General features: G+C 40.5%; 1 protein-coding gene across 1 annotated transcript in view; it reads right to left on the bottom strand.

Moving 5' to 3' along the window:
- Positions 1 to 6,368: 6,368 nt before the first annotated feature.
- The window catches only part of ATAD2 (ATPase family AAA domain containing 2), a 29,870-nt gene continuing 21,356 nt past the window's right edge, over positions 6,369 to 14,882 (bottom strand). The window contains exons 20-28 of the mRNA XM_035317395.1: positions 13,973 to 14,102; positions 13,625 to 13,821; positions 12,332 to 12,491; positions 11,868 to 11,981; positions 11,625 to 11,774; positions 10,337 to 10,591; positions 9,522 to 9,652; positions 7,253 to 7,381; positions 6,369 to 6,680 (exon numbers count right to left, since the gene is read on the bottom strand). Of these exons, the coding sequence (XP_035173286.1) occupies positions 6,528 to 6,680; positions 7,253 to 7,381; positions 9,522 to 9,652; positions 10,337 to 10,591; positions 11,625 to 11,774; positions 11,868 to 11,981; positions 12,332 to 12,491; positions 13,625 to 13,821; positions 13,973 to 14,102 (1,419 nt within the window). The 3' untranslated portion in view covers positions 6,369 to 6,527. The remainder of the gene's footprint in view (positions 6,681 to 7,252; positions 7,382 to 9,521; positions 9,653 to 10,336; positions 10,592 to 11,624; positions 11,775 to 11,867; positions 11,982 to 12,331; positions 12,492 to 13,624; positions 13,822 to 13,972; positions 14,103 to 14,882) is intronic.

The following is a 14,882-nucleotide window of genomic DNA, read 5'->3' on the forward strand; positions in this document are numbered from 1 at the left end:
CTCGGCGGCGGGGGCTGCCCCTGGGCTAGGTTCCAGTCCCTGCTGTTGTGCACGCCCACGGGCATAAAGACGCTGTCAGTGCCCCGCTCCCTAACCCGGCAGCTTTTTCTCCACCCCTGAGTTTCCGTCAGGTGCCCGGCGCTGGAGGAGGAAATCGCTGCGTGCTCCGGGGGCTGGCTGGGACACCTCCAAAACCTGCGGAGGAAAAAAACAAACAAACAAACAAACAAAAAACAAACAACAGCAAACAAACAAACACAAAACACACACAACGCCCTTTTTTCCACCTCCAACTTGAATAAAGAGAACCTTTTCCTTCAATACATATCCAGATATCTTAGTCGATACTTAGCTTTAACTCCCACTCTGTTGTGTTTCTACATGCCGCTGCTTTTATCACTCGTTGCAGTTTTGGCTCAGACACTAAAATTTGATCTTTTCCCCCAGTCAGAAAAATCAGAATGTGGCTCCTGGGAACCGTTAGCTGTGACAGCTGTTCACGCAGGACCGAGATTTACACATTTATATATATATATATATACAGATGTGAAGGTATTCTTTTTCTATTGAGACTAATAACGGGGAGAAGTTTGCCCAAAACTTTGAAGAGCAAAAGTTTTGATGCCAGGAATGCTCCTGCTTCCTCATTTCCTGTCATTCACTTTGAAGTATGAGATTTTCTAGCTGTAATGCAATGAGCTAACTGTGGCTCCATAGGTAAAGATGCATTTAGGATACCAGGTTATCAACATTGTCTTCAAGTGGATAAGAAGAAACACATTTTTGCCTCAGTGATTTTTTTCCTCTCCTTTGCCCGGAGATGCAATGAAAGCTTCCTGTTGTCCACTGAACACAGACATCTTCACAGTAGCTTTTCAAATACAGTGCTAACAACACAGCTCTTTGTTCCCTTCTGTACATCTACTGAAATGCGGAAGATGCAGGTCAATCTTGGAAAAAGCTGTCACCCCTAACACACTGATGGAAACGCCAGCATTGAGTTGTACCTGGTTCATAATTTGCCAGTGTTTGCCTAGAAAACTCCATGTTTTATATGGCATAGAGAGAGCTTGCAACAATTTAGAAAAGTTAGACCTGGAGTACTGTGTCCAGTTCTGGGCTCCCCAGTACCAAAAAGACGGGGATCTCCTGGAAAGAGTCCAGCAGAGGGCCTCATTGATGATACGGGGCCTGGAGCATCTTCCCTATGAGGAAAGGCTGAGGGACCTGGGTCTGTTCAGCCTGGAGAAGAGAAGACTGAGAGGGGATCTTATTAATGTTGACAAATATCTTAAGTGTGAGAGACAGAAGGATTTGGCCAACCTCTTTTCAGTGGTTTGTGGGGAGAGGATAAGGGGCAATGGCCACAAAATGGAGCACAGGAAGTTCGCACCGACATGCAAAAGAACTTCGCGGTGAGGGTGACGGAGCACTGGAACAGGCTGCCCAGGGAGGTTGTGGAGTCTCCTCTGGAGATATTCAAGGCCCGTCTGGACGCCAACCTGGGCAGCCTGCTCTAGGGAACCTGCTTTGGTAGGGAGGTTGGACCCAATGATCTCTTGAGGTCCCTTCCAACCCCTACAATTCTAACAAAAAGAAGCTATTATGCTGGTTCATATTCATACTGGTGCCTCAGTGGTGGGAGATGCTTATTAGACTTGCCTAGAAACCTGAAGTGATGTGCTCAGGTGTGCTAGCTAGCATCCCAAGAACTCAACCATGCAGAATGCAGTCACAGGAGAAATGACAATACACTTATCACAGATGAGGAAAGAAGCTAGGAAGCACGAATGGATATTTTTCTGGTGTGCACTCTTTTGAGCACCTTAGAAGTTATTTCCAGTTGTCTTGTCTGTTGATTCCTCAACTTCGTGTTTATTATATAAAGGATTTTTCAAAAAGTGGTCTTAGAGAACAAGATAAGCAAACTGTATGCACAATCCCATTAAAAATGTCCAGCACACAGCTAGATAAAAACATCACACAATGGGTGAACAATTGGCTGATGGGCAGGGCTCAAAGTGTTATGGTAAATGGGGCTACATCAGGCTGGCGGCTGGTCACCAGTGGGGTCCCCCAGGGCTCCATTTTAGGGCCAGTTCTTTTCAATGCTTTTATAAACGATTTGGATGTAGGACTAGAAGGTGTTTTGGGCAAATTTGCTGATGACACTAAGCTTGAAAGAGTTGTTGACTCTGCTGAGGGTGGAAGGGCCTTGCAGAGAGATCTGGACAGATTGGAGAGCTGGGCAATCACCAACCATGTGAAGTTTAACAAGAGCAAGTGCTGGGTCCTGCACCTGGAATGGGGCAACCCTGGCTGTACTTACAGATGAGGCGATGAGATGATGGAGAGCAGCCCTGCAGAGAGGGATCTGGGGGTTTTGCTTGGTAGCAAGCTGAATATGAGCCAGCAGTGTGCCCTGGCAGCCAGGAGGGCCAACTGTACCCTGGGGTGCATCAAGCACGGCATCGCTAGTCGGTCAAGGGAAGTGATTGTCCTGCACTGCTCTGCACTGTGTGGCCTCACCTCAAGCACTGTGTTCTGAGCACCACTGTACAAAAATGACGTGAAACTATTGGACAGTGTCCAGAGAAGGGCTACAAAGATGGTAAAGGGCCTAGATGGGAAGATGTATGAGGGGCGGCTGAGGTCACTTGGCCTGTTCAGCCTGGAAAAGAGGAGGCTGAGGTGAGACCTCATTGTGGATTACAGCTTCCTTGTGAGAGAATCATAGAAACACAAGGTTGGAAAGGACCTACAGGATCATCTAGTCTATCCATCCTTCTATCACCAACACTAGCCACTAAGCTACTAAATAATTTCTCGTGCACCTTGTCCAGGCACTTCTTGAACACCACGAGGGATGGTGATTCCACCACCTCCCTGGGCAGGCCATTCCAGGGCCTGACCACTCTGAGAGAAAAAGCTTTTCCTGATATCTAATCTAAATCTCCCCAGGCACAACTTGTGGCCATTTCCTCAAGTCCTATAATTAGTTATCTGAGAGAAGAGGCCGATCCCCCCTCATCACAACCTCCCGTCAGGAAGTTGTAGAGTGCAATGAGGTCTCCCCTGAGCCTCCTCTTCTCCAGACTAAACAACCCCAGCTCCCTCAGCTGCTCCTCACAGGACTTGTATTCCAGACCCCTTGCCAGTTTTGTTGCCCTTCTCTGGACACGCTCCAGGGCCTCGATGTCCTTCTGGTACTGAGGGGCCCAAAGCTGAACACAGTACTTGAGATGTGGTCTCACCAGAGCAGAGTACAGGGGGATGATCACCTCCCTGCTCCTGCTGGCTGCACTATTCCTGATACAGGCCAGGATGCCAGTTGTCCTTCTTGGCAACCTGGGCACACTGCTGGTTAACGTTTGCTGAGCATCAACACTCCCAAGTCCCTTTCCTCTTCACAGTTTTCTAGCCACTCTGCCCCAAGCCTATAGCATTGCATGGGGTTATTGTGCCCAAAGTGCAGGACCCAGCACTTGGCCTTGTTAAACCTCATCCCATTCACCTCAGCCCAGCACTCCAGCCTATCCAGATCCCTCTGAAGGGCCACCCTACACCCTTAGGCAGGTCGACACTACCTCCCAACTTGGTGTCATCTGCAAACTTACTGAGGGTACACTCAATCTCCTCATCTAGGTCATCAATAAAGGTAATTAAACAAGATAGGCCCCAGTACCAACCCCTCGGGGAGACCACTTGCAATGGAATGGCAGCTGGACTTAACCTCATTAACCACAACTCACTGGGCACGGCCCTCCAGACGGTTCTTTACCCAGAGAGGGAGTGGAGGGGCAGGCGCCGATCTGTTCTCGTTAGTCACCAGTGATAGCAGCCGTGGGAATGGTGTCAGGCTGAGGCAGGGGAGGTTTAGGCTGGATATCAGGAAGAGGTTCTTCCTTGAGAGGGTAGTCACACGTTGGAACAGGCTTCCCAGGGAAGCAGTCACTGCACCAAGCCTGTCGGAGTTTAAGAAGCGTTTGGACTGTGCACTTAGTCACATGGCCTGAATTTTTGGCTAGACCTTTGTGATGCCAGGAGTTGGACTCCATGATCCTTCCGGGACCCTTCCAACTTGGGATATTCTATGATTCTGTGATTCTAAAAATCTGTGACATTAACCAAGTCGAAGAACAATTTAGGTAAAAATGAGGTTGACTCTTTTATTATGTTTTCAATGTAATAATACATTAAAATGTAAATTTTCAAAATATATTTTTCTTCCTCCTGTGTTTGCCTTTGACATATAACCAAGACAACAAGAATGGGGTAAGCCACTCACAAACTTTTTTTAAAGTTGATACTGTTTTAAGTGTAAGATTAAAAAACGACAACAACAAAAAAACAAATGGTGGCTCACTTTTTACTGATACATATCCAAACAATACAGATGAAAGAAAAAATTCTTCATAGAACACAGATTATTTGGACACATGCTAGAAAGCCCCATATTAAGAAATCTGAAACACACATACAAGAAACAGACACAGGGATTGCAGTTAGGTATTTAGGTATTCTGTATCACTAGGTGTTGTGTACAAGATGTGACATAACACAACAGCAACATATCCTGCTGCCTATTTTAGCACAGTTGATACAGAATTTTATTTTCAAAAAATTAAACCTTGCCTGCCTTATCCTTAACTTAAAAATCTGTCAAATTCATAGAGAAATTTTTCTCTGCTGGTTTGAAGTGGTATCCATCTTCAAAGAGAATATTGCTTTCTGTTTACTTAAATATATTTATCACCAGCAATATATTCATTTTTATGAAATAAACAGATATAATTATCTCCAGGTCAGTAGAAAACAATTTATTCAACTATAAGGCTTTCTTGTAACTAGCTTTTCATATTAAAATGGTATTCTCTGGTATCAGTAAGATTGTCATTGTTAGAAGCAAGGCTAAGCTTTGCACCAGAAAGTTTCAGTAAGCAAATCTCGCTTTGCTTCAACTTGTGTCGTTTACTTTTAATAGACAAAAATGTTGTTTGTGGAAAGTGTTTCTCCCACATACTTTCTCTAGGGTGTTGATTCTACGAAAGTTTCTCTAGGGTGTTAATACTATGAAAGCCCCTTAAGGTGCTACCAGTAAATTAAAAAATAAAAATAAAAAAATACTCCCTGCACTAAGGTAAAGGAGGTTTACAAGTTTTTAAAGGATGTAAAAATACCTCCTGCACTAAACTGCACTAAGAGGTTTCTGAAGGATTTGCATTTCATATATAGGTTAAGACCTTTATGTAATGTTCAGTGGAATAAAGAACACCACAGATTACTTCAGAAAAATATATTCTGAATAGCTGACAAAGTACGTTAAAAGTTTATCCAGTTTTCAGTCATTTTCTTTTAAAATGAGTTACTGGAAGTGTCTGAAGGATGTCCAGATCTACAGTGTTACAAAGGCACTGTCAGCAGTAGCTCCGATAAAAAGAAGACAGAAAACTAAGATGCTGTGTAGTGGAAACAAAAGCTATACCCGGTGATCTCAAAAGACTGTATATTCTATTCCTTCTGTCCAAGCTTGCTATTTATCATGCTGTATACATACCCATATACATGTATATATATATATAGCATAACAAATAGAGAGCTCTATATATAGGACAAAAATATCAAATAAAAGCACTTAAATATATTTAAGAAAGGTCAAATAAACATAAATTTGTTTTAAGATAAATTTATTTTAAATACCTCCATATGAAATGTCATATACCTGTATATGATACACTTTACTCAAATTGTGCACAAATAAAACCGTGCAACGAAAACCTTTGGAGAGTAGAAATCAAGTATGTTGAAGATCACATTACTTGTAACGCTGGAAGACTGAGATTTCTTTCTTAATTTCCTAGTAAGAAAAAAGACAAAATAGCAGTAAGCACAAATGAAAGCTTACGAACACTTCCTATTATGATAAAAATAAAGAATCTGTAATACAAAGTTAGTGATATTTAGCAAATAGTGTGCTACCACCATCACAGTGACCTATTACACCTTCTAGCTTCAGACGCATCCTTATGCATCCAAAATAGAGAGTGGGATATAAACTAAATGGATCTCTATCAGCAGTGGTTTCACAACAATTAGAAAGAGGAAACAGTTCTTGAAAAGCCGCAACAAGCTCAGAAAATTAATTTCTAGACTTTGAATAATTACTTGTTCTCTCTCTTCATACAGTAGAGCACCGACTAACTTGTACAGTGCCCTTTGAATAGATTTGTTTGTTGAAACTAAAGGAAGAAATAGAAAAGCAAGAAAGCAAAGCTATTTAACTTTTAATACTTAAATTAAAAGTTAAGTTACAAAAGTTCACAGGCCCTGAGATAACATAAACAAACCCCTTCTCAAGCTAAAAGATCTCTTTTTCAGGAGTGGCCTCCCTGAGTGCAAATAATCCTCTCACAGGCAGAACAGAGTGTCCATTCTAACTCTTTATCGGATCTGGAAGAGATCGAGATGACCAGTGCCTAAAAAAAGAGGCACTCTCTTTTTAAGGCAGACTGATAGGCATAACAAATTTATCTGTTCTCAAGCACAAGCAACTCCAAGACAAATGGGTTCAAGGATCTTGAATCTGAAGACTGAATATCCAGTATATACTGGGAACACCTGACTTGGACCATGGATGCCTCACACAGATTTCTGCTGAGTTCTGACAACTCAGAAATCATCTTTTACAGGAAGAGACCAGAGAATTTGACTCAGTGTAAAACTGGCACAGGCAGAAGTCTCCCAAATTACAGATGTTCAAGTACATTAGTTAAAAAGAGATTTGAGTGTGACTAGAGAGAAGTCTCAAATTCTTGTTATATACTTAAATTTCTCTCCAAGGATGGAACAACTACTAAGTATTACCATGCCCGACTGGCTGTAGGAGGAGAGAGAGGAAGCAAAAGATTAGAAAAGCACCTTCCCTTCCATAGCCCTCCCGCCCCCAACATGGTTTTCAAGAAAAACTACTGACAGACTAAGGTTAACTGCTTTGAAAGGGCTGTGTGGGTGGACCCATTGTCTTCAAGTTCAAGCTTTTTCCTGCTGAAACTGCCAACAATTATGCCAAATATAACAATGGTTTTGCAATATGGATAAACGTCTTCCAGGCTGAAACGAAAAAGTCTTACTGTTGTTGTCTGCGCACAGACAGCTAAGCAGTAAAGAGCAATGCTACATTACCACGATATCCAGAATGCACAAATATTGCATAGCAGTGACAGAAAGTGCTAGAATACAAAACAAAAATTACCTCCACCAAACCAGTTTTGTCATAGTCTTCCCGATGTTTGTATATACACTGATTAATCATGCCATAAACTTTTTCCAAGTGAAATATGTCAAATCCCTTAGTTAGCTCAATGACAGCGTGGAACAGTTTCTGAAGAAAACAATGGAACAAAACAACTTTAGAATAGCACGAGATCCTCTGAATACACTCTTTATGTTTTCAGAGGTTGAACAGTAACAATACAAGTGACAACCTACTTTTCTTACACTATTAAATAAAATGTGACACTTCAGAGAACAGATTAAATATCCCATGAGATTTCAGCAGAGAAAATGAGTTAATTTTTCATACTTCAGAGAAAGGAAAGGCTTAAATTTCAGACAATCTTGTACTACTAATCAATCTATCACATCAATGGTCATAATTCCAAGTCAGCTGCTTCCAAACAGCAGGGAATGACACGATCCTCTTTGTAGGACAGTTGCTGCCACAGCAAAGCCACTGTTGTATTTCATTAGAGAAGCTGTTGCAGCAGCACAGGGCACTGTAAAAAGGACGTTTAGAAGCTAGGCTACAGATCTTGTAGATACAGCTGTGCCAGCTGGAAAAGGAAGCATCCTTGGGTGGTGACCTTCACCCATTAGCAGAATGTGTGCCATGCCTACAACTCTGCTGGCAGAACAGATTGCTCAAGTGCCCAAAGCAAAGTTAGTTTGCTCAATCCTACCTTTAAATTCAGGGGTGGGTAAAGAGCAAAGTGAGTGCTTGTAGCAATCACCTATCTATCACAGTCATTTCTATTAACAAAAATGAAGAGATGATTATCTCCGGAACAGCAAGTGACAAGCTAGTGGCAGCACCTTCTTCCACTGCCACAGCTGTTCATTATCTGTGCGAGACTGGGAGTATGTAGCTTTAAGGAGCAGCCATGCCAAATGGAAATATTACTGCCCCCGGAAATACTGCTGCTTATCATCTTATCATCGAACTCTGCCTCCCTCAGACCAGCTAGCGCAAAACTTGAGTATTCCCCTCAACTTCATTCTATACAACAGAGATAAAACACACAAAAAAACCCACCCAGAGCACTTTCAGCTGCAGTAAACAGAAAAGGAAAATCTGGGAAAGGTCGAGGTGCCATGTGTATGTACCTAACTGCTGCCATATAGATGGCTGCACACTGATCAAGAAGATCACAAAGTTCTAGGCCAACGGAGCAAACAACAACAAAAACCCAACTACTTCTTGAGGTTTAGCTAGCTGACTCTGTGAAAAACCTCTGTGGCTTTTCTGTATACACTGGCAGACATGAACAACAGAGAAACCTGGAATCTGCTTCCTTAGGAAGCCAGCTTTAAAAAGTTAGTATCACCTCTACAAGTTATGTTGCAGCTTAAGGATGTGACAAAAATTGTGTTGGCAAGCCCCTTTACCAATGGGGAGAATATTGATAGATTAGAATCCCCTCACAGGATTCATGCACATAAACAGCAGCCCTTATCTGCCTTGGGCCAACCTCCGTGACTCCTAGCAATTTTCCTAAATTCTAATTTCCTCACTCGAAATTCTAATGTCCCTCATTCTGCAATCCCCTCAAGATGGTCCCTACTTATGCCCTCTCCAACTCATGCGAAGGAACCTTTTTCCGTACATTCCTAGGGGCCACTCTTACCCATTTCCCCTGCTGGAGCCTAGAATAACCACTTTCCTCCCATGAGAGATTGGCAAACTATTACACTGCAATAGGATGGATGGGAAATTCTAATACTGCATTTTGAAGGAATTTCAGAAAAGTAGTCACTTATCCATGGCTAGCTAGTTTATGTCAACTTGCTAACTTCAGGTTTAAAATAATCATCTTCTTGTAAAGAAATAAAGATCCTTTTCAGGTTCTTAATACATCAAAGCATGAAAAAAATATCCCCAAATAAAAGCTCTCCAACCCATCATAAAAATTATGCATCATTACAACAATATTCATAATAGTACTAGCAGGTCGTCAGTGCGGTATTTTAAAATTCAACGAGGCTTTTTACCTTAAAAATTAGGCACAGAACCTGTCTCCTAAACTACAGCTGACCAAAAGCAAACAGTAGCCTACAGAAATCTACACAAGGTGTGGAAACTAAACAGTCAGTGCATTATATGTTGAATTATTTCACTATCTATATGTCCTTCCAATTAATTGTTTTAACTGGCATTGGTTAACAACAGGCTTAATTTGCAATTGTACATGTCACAGGAATATGTCCTATTTAAGTATTAAAAAAAAAGTTGAAATTAGACATACTTTGAGCTCATAACGATCCACAATAACTACATGGTCTGGCTCTGTAGAAGCTTCCACGTTGTTCTCAACACTCATCTGTTGCTGTTCTACCCGAGAACGTTGGGTAGGAGTCATTTGAAGTGTCCAAGAATCTGGAATGACACAAATTTCTTCAGTCAGGTTTTCTGTTTATCTAGAATACAGCCTCAATGAAGTATCCTGTACCTGCAAAACAATCTCTTTCTACAGAGACAGAATTGTTATCATCTTCACTGAGAAATACTTGGCTTCTCCCTTCTTTCCAGCTAAAGTCACTGCACCATAAAAATTAGAAACTAAGACAAAAAACAAACACAAATACCCACAAACAAACAAAAGGCACTGAAGAAAATGGTAAAATAGCGAAAAAAATAGTAATGTTGCCAATTCAGGTTAGGGAACACATCTTATACTGCAATATTAGGGCATAAGTCTCCTAATTCCACATGTTACTCTGGATCCACGCCTGTTGAAGTGCAGCTTTTTAACCTAAGCTGCTCGTTATTGGAAAGTGCCTCGTACAATAAAAGAATGTCAGTGATTGCTGTTTGTCAGCTAGGTACCATTAGAAAAAAAAAACAAACAGACTTTAGAATCAAAATACCAGCACCTACAGAAAGACACGGGCTTGGCCTAAATAAGTAGAGGAGCAACATCATTACAGAATAAACCATGTGATTATTTTTGAGAGCTGTAACAGAAAAAATAGAGTGAAATTGAAGGCTAAAGCTAATAAATAGTGTAATCCTCCTCAGCAAGAATACGGTGTTAAATGACCTGTTGGACTTTTCACTTACCATTTGAACTTTCCTCTTCAGAATCTAGAGTTTCCCATCTTTGTGCTGAATATCCAGCAAGCTTGGCACTCTCCTTTTCAGCACCATGTTTAGTGTGATATATGCCAGAAACATGTTTTTCTAGAAACTCTTCTTCGCCACTATCGTTTTGGTCATCTATCGGTACTCTGTTCTCTTTATTGCATTGAAAACTTCTTCTTCTCTTTGCTACAGCACGTGCACATTTGTTCCTTCTGCGCTTTCTTTCTGACACACCTAAAAGGAGACAGCATAAAAAGTAATCCAAAACATTACCAAAATAATTCTTTCTTCAAAATCCATTATCTTCATCTTACTGGACTGACAAGGAAAACAAAGGAACTGAGGCACCACTGTCTATCTCCCTATATATGTTGAGAAAAGAGTTGAAAGTTAATGGGGTCAGTTTGCTATTAGATTTACAAAACAAAACAAAACAACAAAACACAACTACATAATTTCATTCACAAAATAATCACCTTCAAGATTTTACATGCAGAGGATTATTACTTTGGATGGGAAGTATTAATACAATTACATTAACTAATATAGATGAACATCAGAAAAGCCTTTGGAAATAAACTCTTCTTCGAGTCTGTTATCAAGCTGCAGACTTCAAAAGCTGAATATGTTTGGAAGAGTTTCATTAAAGAGAGAATTTTAAGGGAATATTCAAAAGAGGAAAAAAAATGTGAAGACTTATACCTCGTATGCTTCCTGATTCAGTTAACCTTTTGTGAAAAAACAAGCTTTATGGTTTTGCCCAACAGAAAAGCCCAAAATTTGTAGTATTCACAGAGTATTGCAAAAGGATACGGGTGAAGTCTGTGGCAAAATTCCCACTCACACTAGTTAGACTTCCCTCCTTCAGCTGGAAATCATGGTACCAGGTAGTAAAGATTTTAGCAGTTGGGGAAGGGAGGGGGGTTAGTGGGGGAAAATAGCATTTTGCATAATTAAAAACTAGTTGAGTATTCAGAAACTGCCATCCCCAACGTTTTTTACATTATGAATTAGCAATTTAGGGGCTACTAAATGTCAGTTGGGTCATCAAAGTCGTTTTTTTTTTTATATTGTAAACCAACTTTATTTGAACTTTAATTCATAACTATATTGAATGAATGACCTCTGGATTTATCTCTCACATTTTGAAGTAAATTCGAGAACACAATACCTCTGGCATAAAGAGCCAGGTATCAGAGAAACCTGTTGTGTCACAAGAACAGAGAAGGTATGAATGACATGAGCAGCTGAATAAAATGCAACTTGCCATTAGGAAGGGGTGTACTGGCATCTACAGGTGCCGCTCTCATCTTCGCATTTGCATTACTGTCTTGATCTGGTTTGTTGTATTCAGTAGCAGGATTTTGCTGTGGTGGCTCGGAGTCGTTACATGGAGCACGCACTGGAGAGGTGCGACCTTGCAATAAAGAACAGATACCAAAGACCTTTGTCTTGCATTTTCGTTTACAAATGCAGAGACAAGTCTTAAAATCCTTAGCAAAGCACGTACCTCTTTTCTCACGTGATTCTTTAATTTCATCACAAAGTCGCCTAAACTCTGCATCCATTTCGTTCCTCACCATAGAATATGCAGTGTCTTGCAAAGTATAGGCTCTGTGACGACCTGAAATTTTACAGACTGTAACTGGATATTGTCTACCAACCAATGAAACTGTTTTGATCACAGAAAAAATTTGCTCTCTTCATAGGTTGGTTCTGAAAGGTTATCTCAGTGAATATTTTCAGCATAACAACGTAGCATTATTAAAACAAAAGCACTAGTTCCTTGTGAACACTTGTATCACAATTCCATGCCCAAGTAGCAAAATGCTAAAATATTTACAACGCGGTAAGAAATGTTCTTTGCGGATGTTCAAAATCATCTAATCCAAAAGTCTACTGCCCACATACAACATTTATCCATCTATACGTTTGACAGATTTTTGAAACTAGGGATAAAAAGCACATCCTCACCTGCAGGTCTTTGATCTGGGTGGTATTCTAAGGCGTTATTACAGATTAGATCGATATCCTTCAGGAAGTCTCCTGCAGTGAGGTATTGGCGCGAGTCGATTTTAGTCAGAACTGTTGAAAGATCCATCGGCTCTTTAATCCTTGTTGCATAATCAGGTACCTGCAGATCAAATACATGTGTTCAGAGGTGTTCTTAAACTTCCACACTGTCTACCAATATTATTTTGAAAACTTTAAATAAATGACTTCTTAAAAACCCTGAATATTTGTGCTGCATCAGAAGATGCTGAAATTAACCAGTTTGCTTCTCAAAAATGGAAGGGCTCTTTCCACTGGTGTTACAGCTGCTAGGAGAGGACAAAAAGAAGTAGGGAGGTCAGAAGCATGTGCAAGGTAGAGAGAAAGAAACACCAAGGGTGGGAGATTCGTTTCACTTTGCTTCAGAAAATCACAACGATGAAATCTGAGTAAGCCATCCGACATTCTCTTTGTTTTGACATTGAGAAAAAGGTGCATGAATTGCACCTACGAAGTATCTATTGCAGGCATCTACTTTAGAATGAGATAACTGGGCCCAGAGGTGCTGCTTTTTTTCCTCAGACCATAAGAGCCTAATGACTAGTTTGGATGAGGATAAATATATATGTCTAGATTTTTCACACCTCAAGAACCTAGGAGAAAAGGGGAAGAAGTCAGTGGATGCCTACGTGAACAGGACTTTGCTGATACGCAGGTATATTCAAGTTACGTCTGTCTTTGTAGTACATGCCCCTAGTTTAGACTTAACAAATAAACTGAAGGAGGAAAAGGGACCTAAGCAACAAATTGGAGGAAAAAACCACAGTGCACTTATGGTTGATTCACATTGAGGAGTTCCAGATCAAACAGAATCTCGAAACTTGTTTCACAAACTGCTGCTCCTACTCCTGTTCCCACAGAAACTGACAGTCCAATAAAGAGCTCTAGTCTTCATTAAAATAGTCCCGTAAATACTGTTTGTAATTATAAAGAAAGATCTCTGTGCTTTTCAGTACTGTAACATGCCTAAATATCAAAGCCTTTTCACGAGCAAACTGTGTTGGCATTTGGTCTGACTTTTTAGAATGAAACCAGGGCTTTCAGCAAATAATCCGATAATGGACATTTGAGAGTCAGCAGAAGTAAAAGCACCACCTCTGCTTCTTGCAAAATCCTAATAGTGCAGTCCTAAAAACAAAGTTGAACCTTCCCCAAAATGCTAAGAAATACAAACACCGAGAAATTACAGATACACGCAGTTCAACACTAGTTTACCTTCTGTGGGTCAATCGGCTTTGTAAATTCCTTGAAACGTCTGTCAGTGGCAAGTCTCTGAGTAACATCCCTCAAGAAAATTCTAAGTTCACGCAAGGTATCCTCCTCTTCCTCCTCCAGCAGTCCTACGTCTTCCTCTGGTGGCTCTTGAGGCTCAGGTGGTGGTGCTACAGGCAGGACTTCCAATGTCCGATGAACTTCAATTAATCAGGGAAAAATTAGCCAATTTACAGTACTCAAATACAACCATATGAAAAATTACTGATAGAAAATGACCACCAAAGCAAATCCCAAAGAGCTAATAGCTTACAGTTAGGAAAGTTTTAGGTGTACTTCTTATATCCTCACCTGCTTTCTTTATAGGAGGCTTAGCAGTTTGATTTAGAATTATGTCCTCAAAAAAATTTGTTCTCTCTTCCTTACCAGGCAACTCGATATTGTAAACTTCTCCAAATTCCTTAATAAATAATTTTTGGATCTAAAGCAGAAGGAGAAAAGACATTTCAGATATAAGGCCACAAAAAGTCTTATTCTATTCCAAAAAGACAAGTACCTTTTAAAATGAAAACTTTTCAGTTTGTCTTCTTTAGGTTAGTAATCTTCTTGGCCTTGAAAGGCTACATTTTCACAGGCTGACATGGCGAATTCAAATATCACCTTTAAGCAACACCCGTAGAATTAGATCTCAATGAAGGGATTGTATAATACACTGATAAAGTCATGGCCTTCACCACATCCAAGATTGTTTCCTTTGTATTTACCTGCCTTGCTGTCCTTTAGTTAGAACCTTTACGACTACAGGGGGAAGAGAATGGCTTCAGTAGACAAGTGAGGGCTTTTTGCTGAGTTTTTATTTCTGTACCAAAAGAAGGTGTCTGAAGTAGCTAGTACTTCTTGTTTTTCCTCCATTTTTCAATTTCTAGTATCAAAAGGTAGGTAAGGAATTTCAATACTTATTTTAGAAGGAATTTAGAACCAGTACAAAAACTTCTGAGGAACCTTGAGCACTGTCAGAGCAGTTGATACTAAACACACCTAGGTGAGACACATTTTCTTCCCCAATAACTGAGACAAAATAATCAGAATGAGAACAGTGTGTTCCTGTTTTGAACACCTTCCCTTAATGCAAACTCTCAGAAATCAACGAAGTTATGCATGTACTTTCACTACAGCTTGTTTAGGAATACAACTGAAAATTGATTCTAAAGTTACTTAAGCAGAAATTGGAACTCAGCTTTCCAGCTTGGAAAGCTTTGGC

Source organism: Oxyura jamaicensis, chromosome 2 (genome assembly GCF_011077185.1).
Source record: "Oxyura jamaicensis isolate SHBP4307 breed ruddy duck chromosome 2, BPBGC_Ojam_1.0, whole genome shotgun sequence".
Taxonomy (NCBI): Eukaryota; Metazoa; Chordata; class Aves; order Anseriformes; family Anatidae; genus Oxyura; species Oxyura jamaicensis.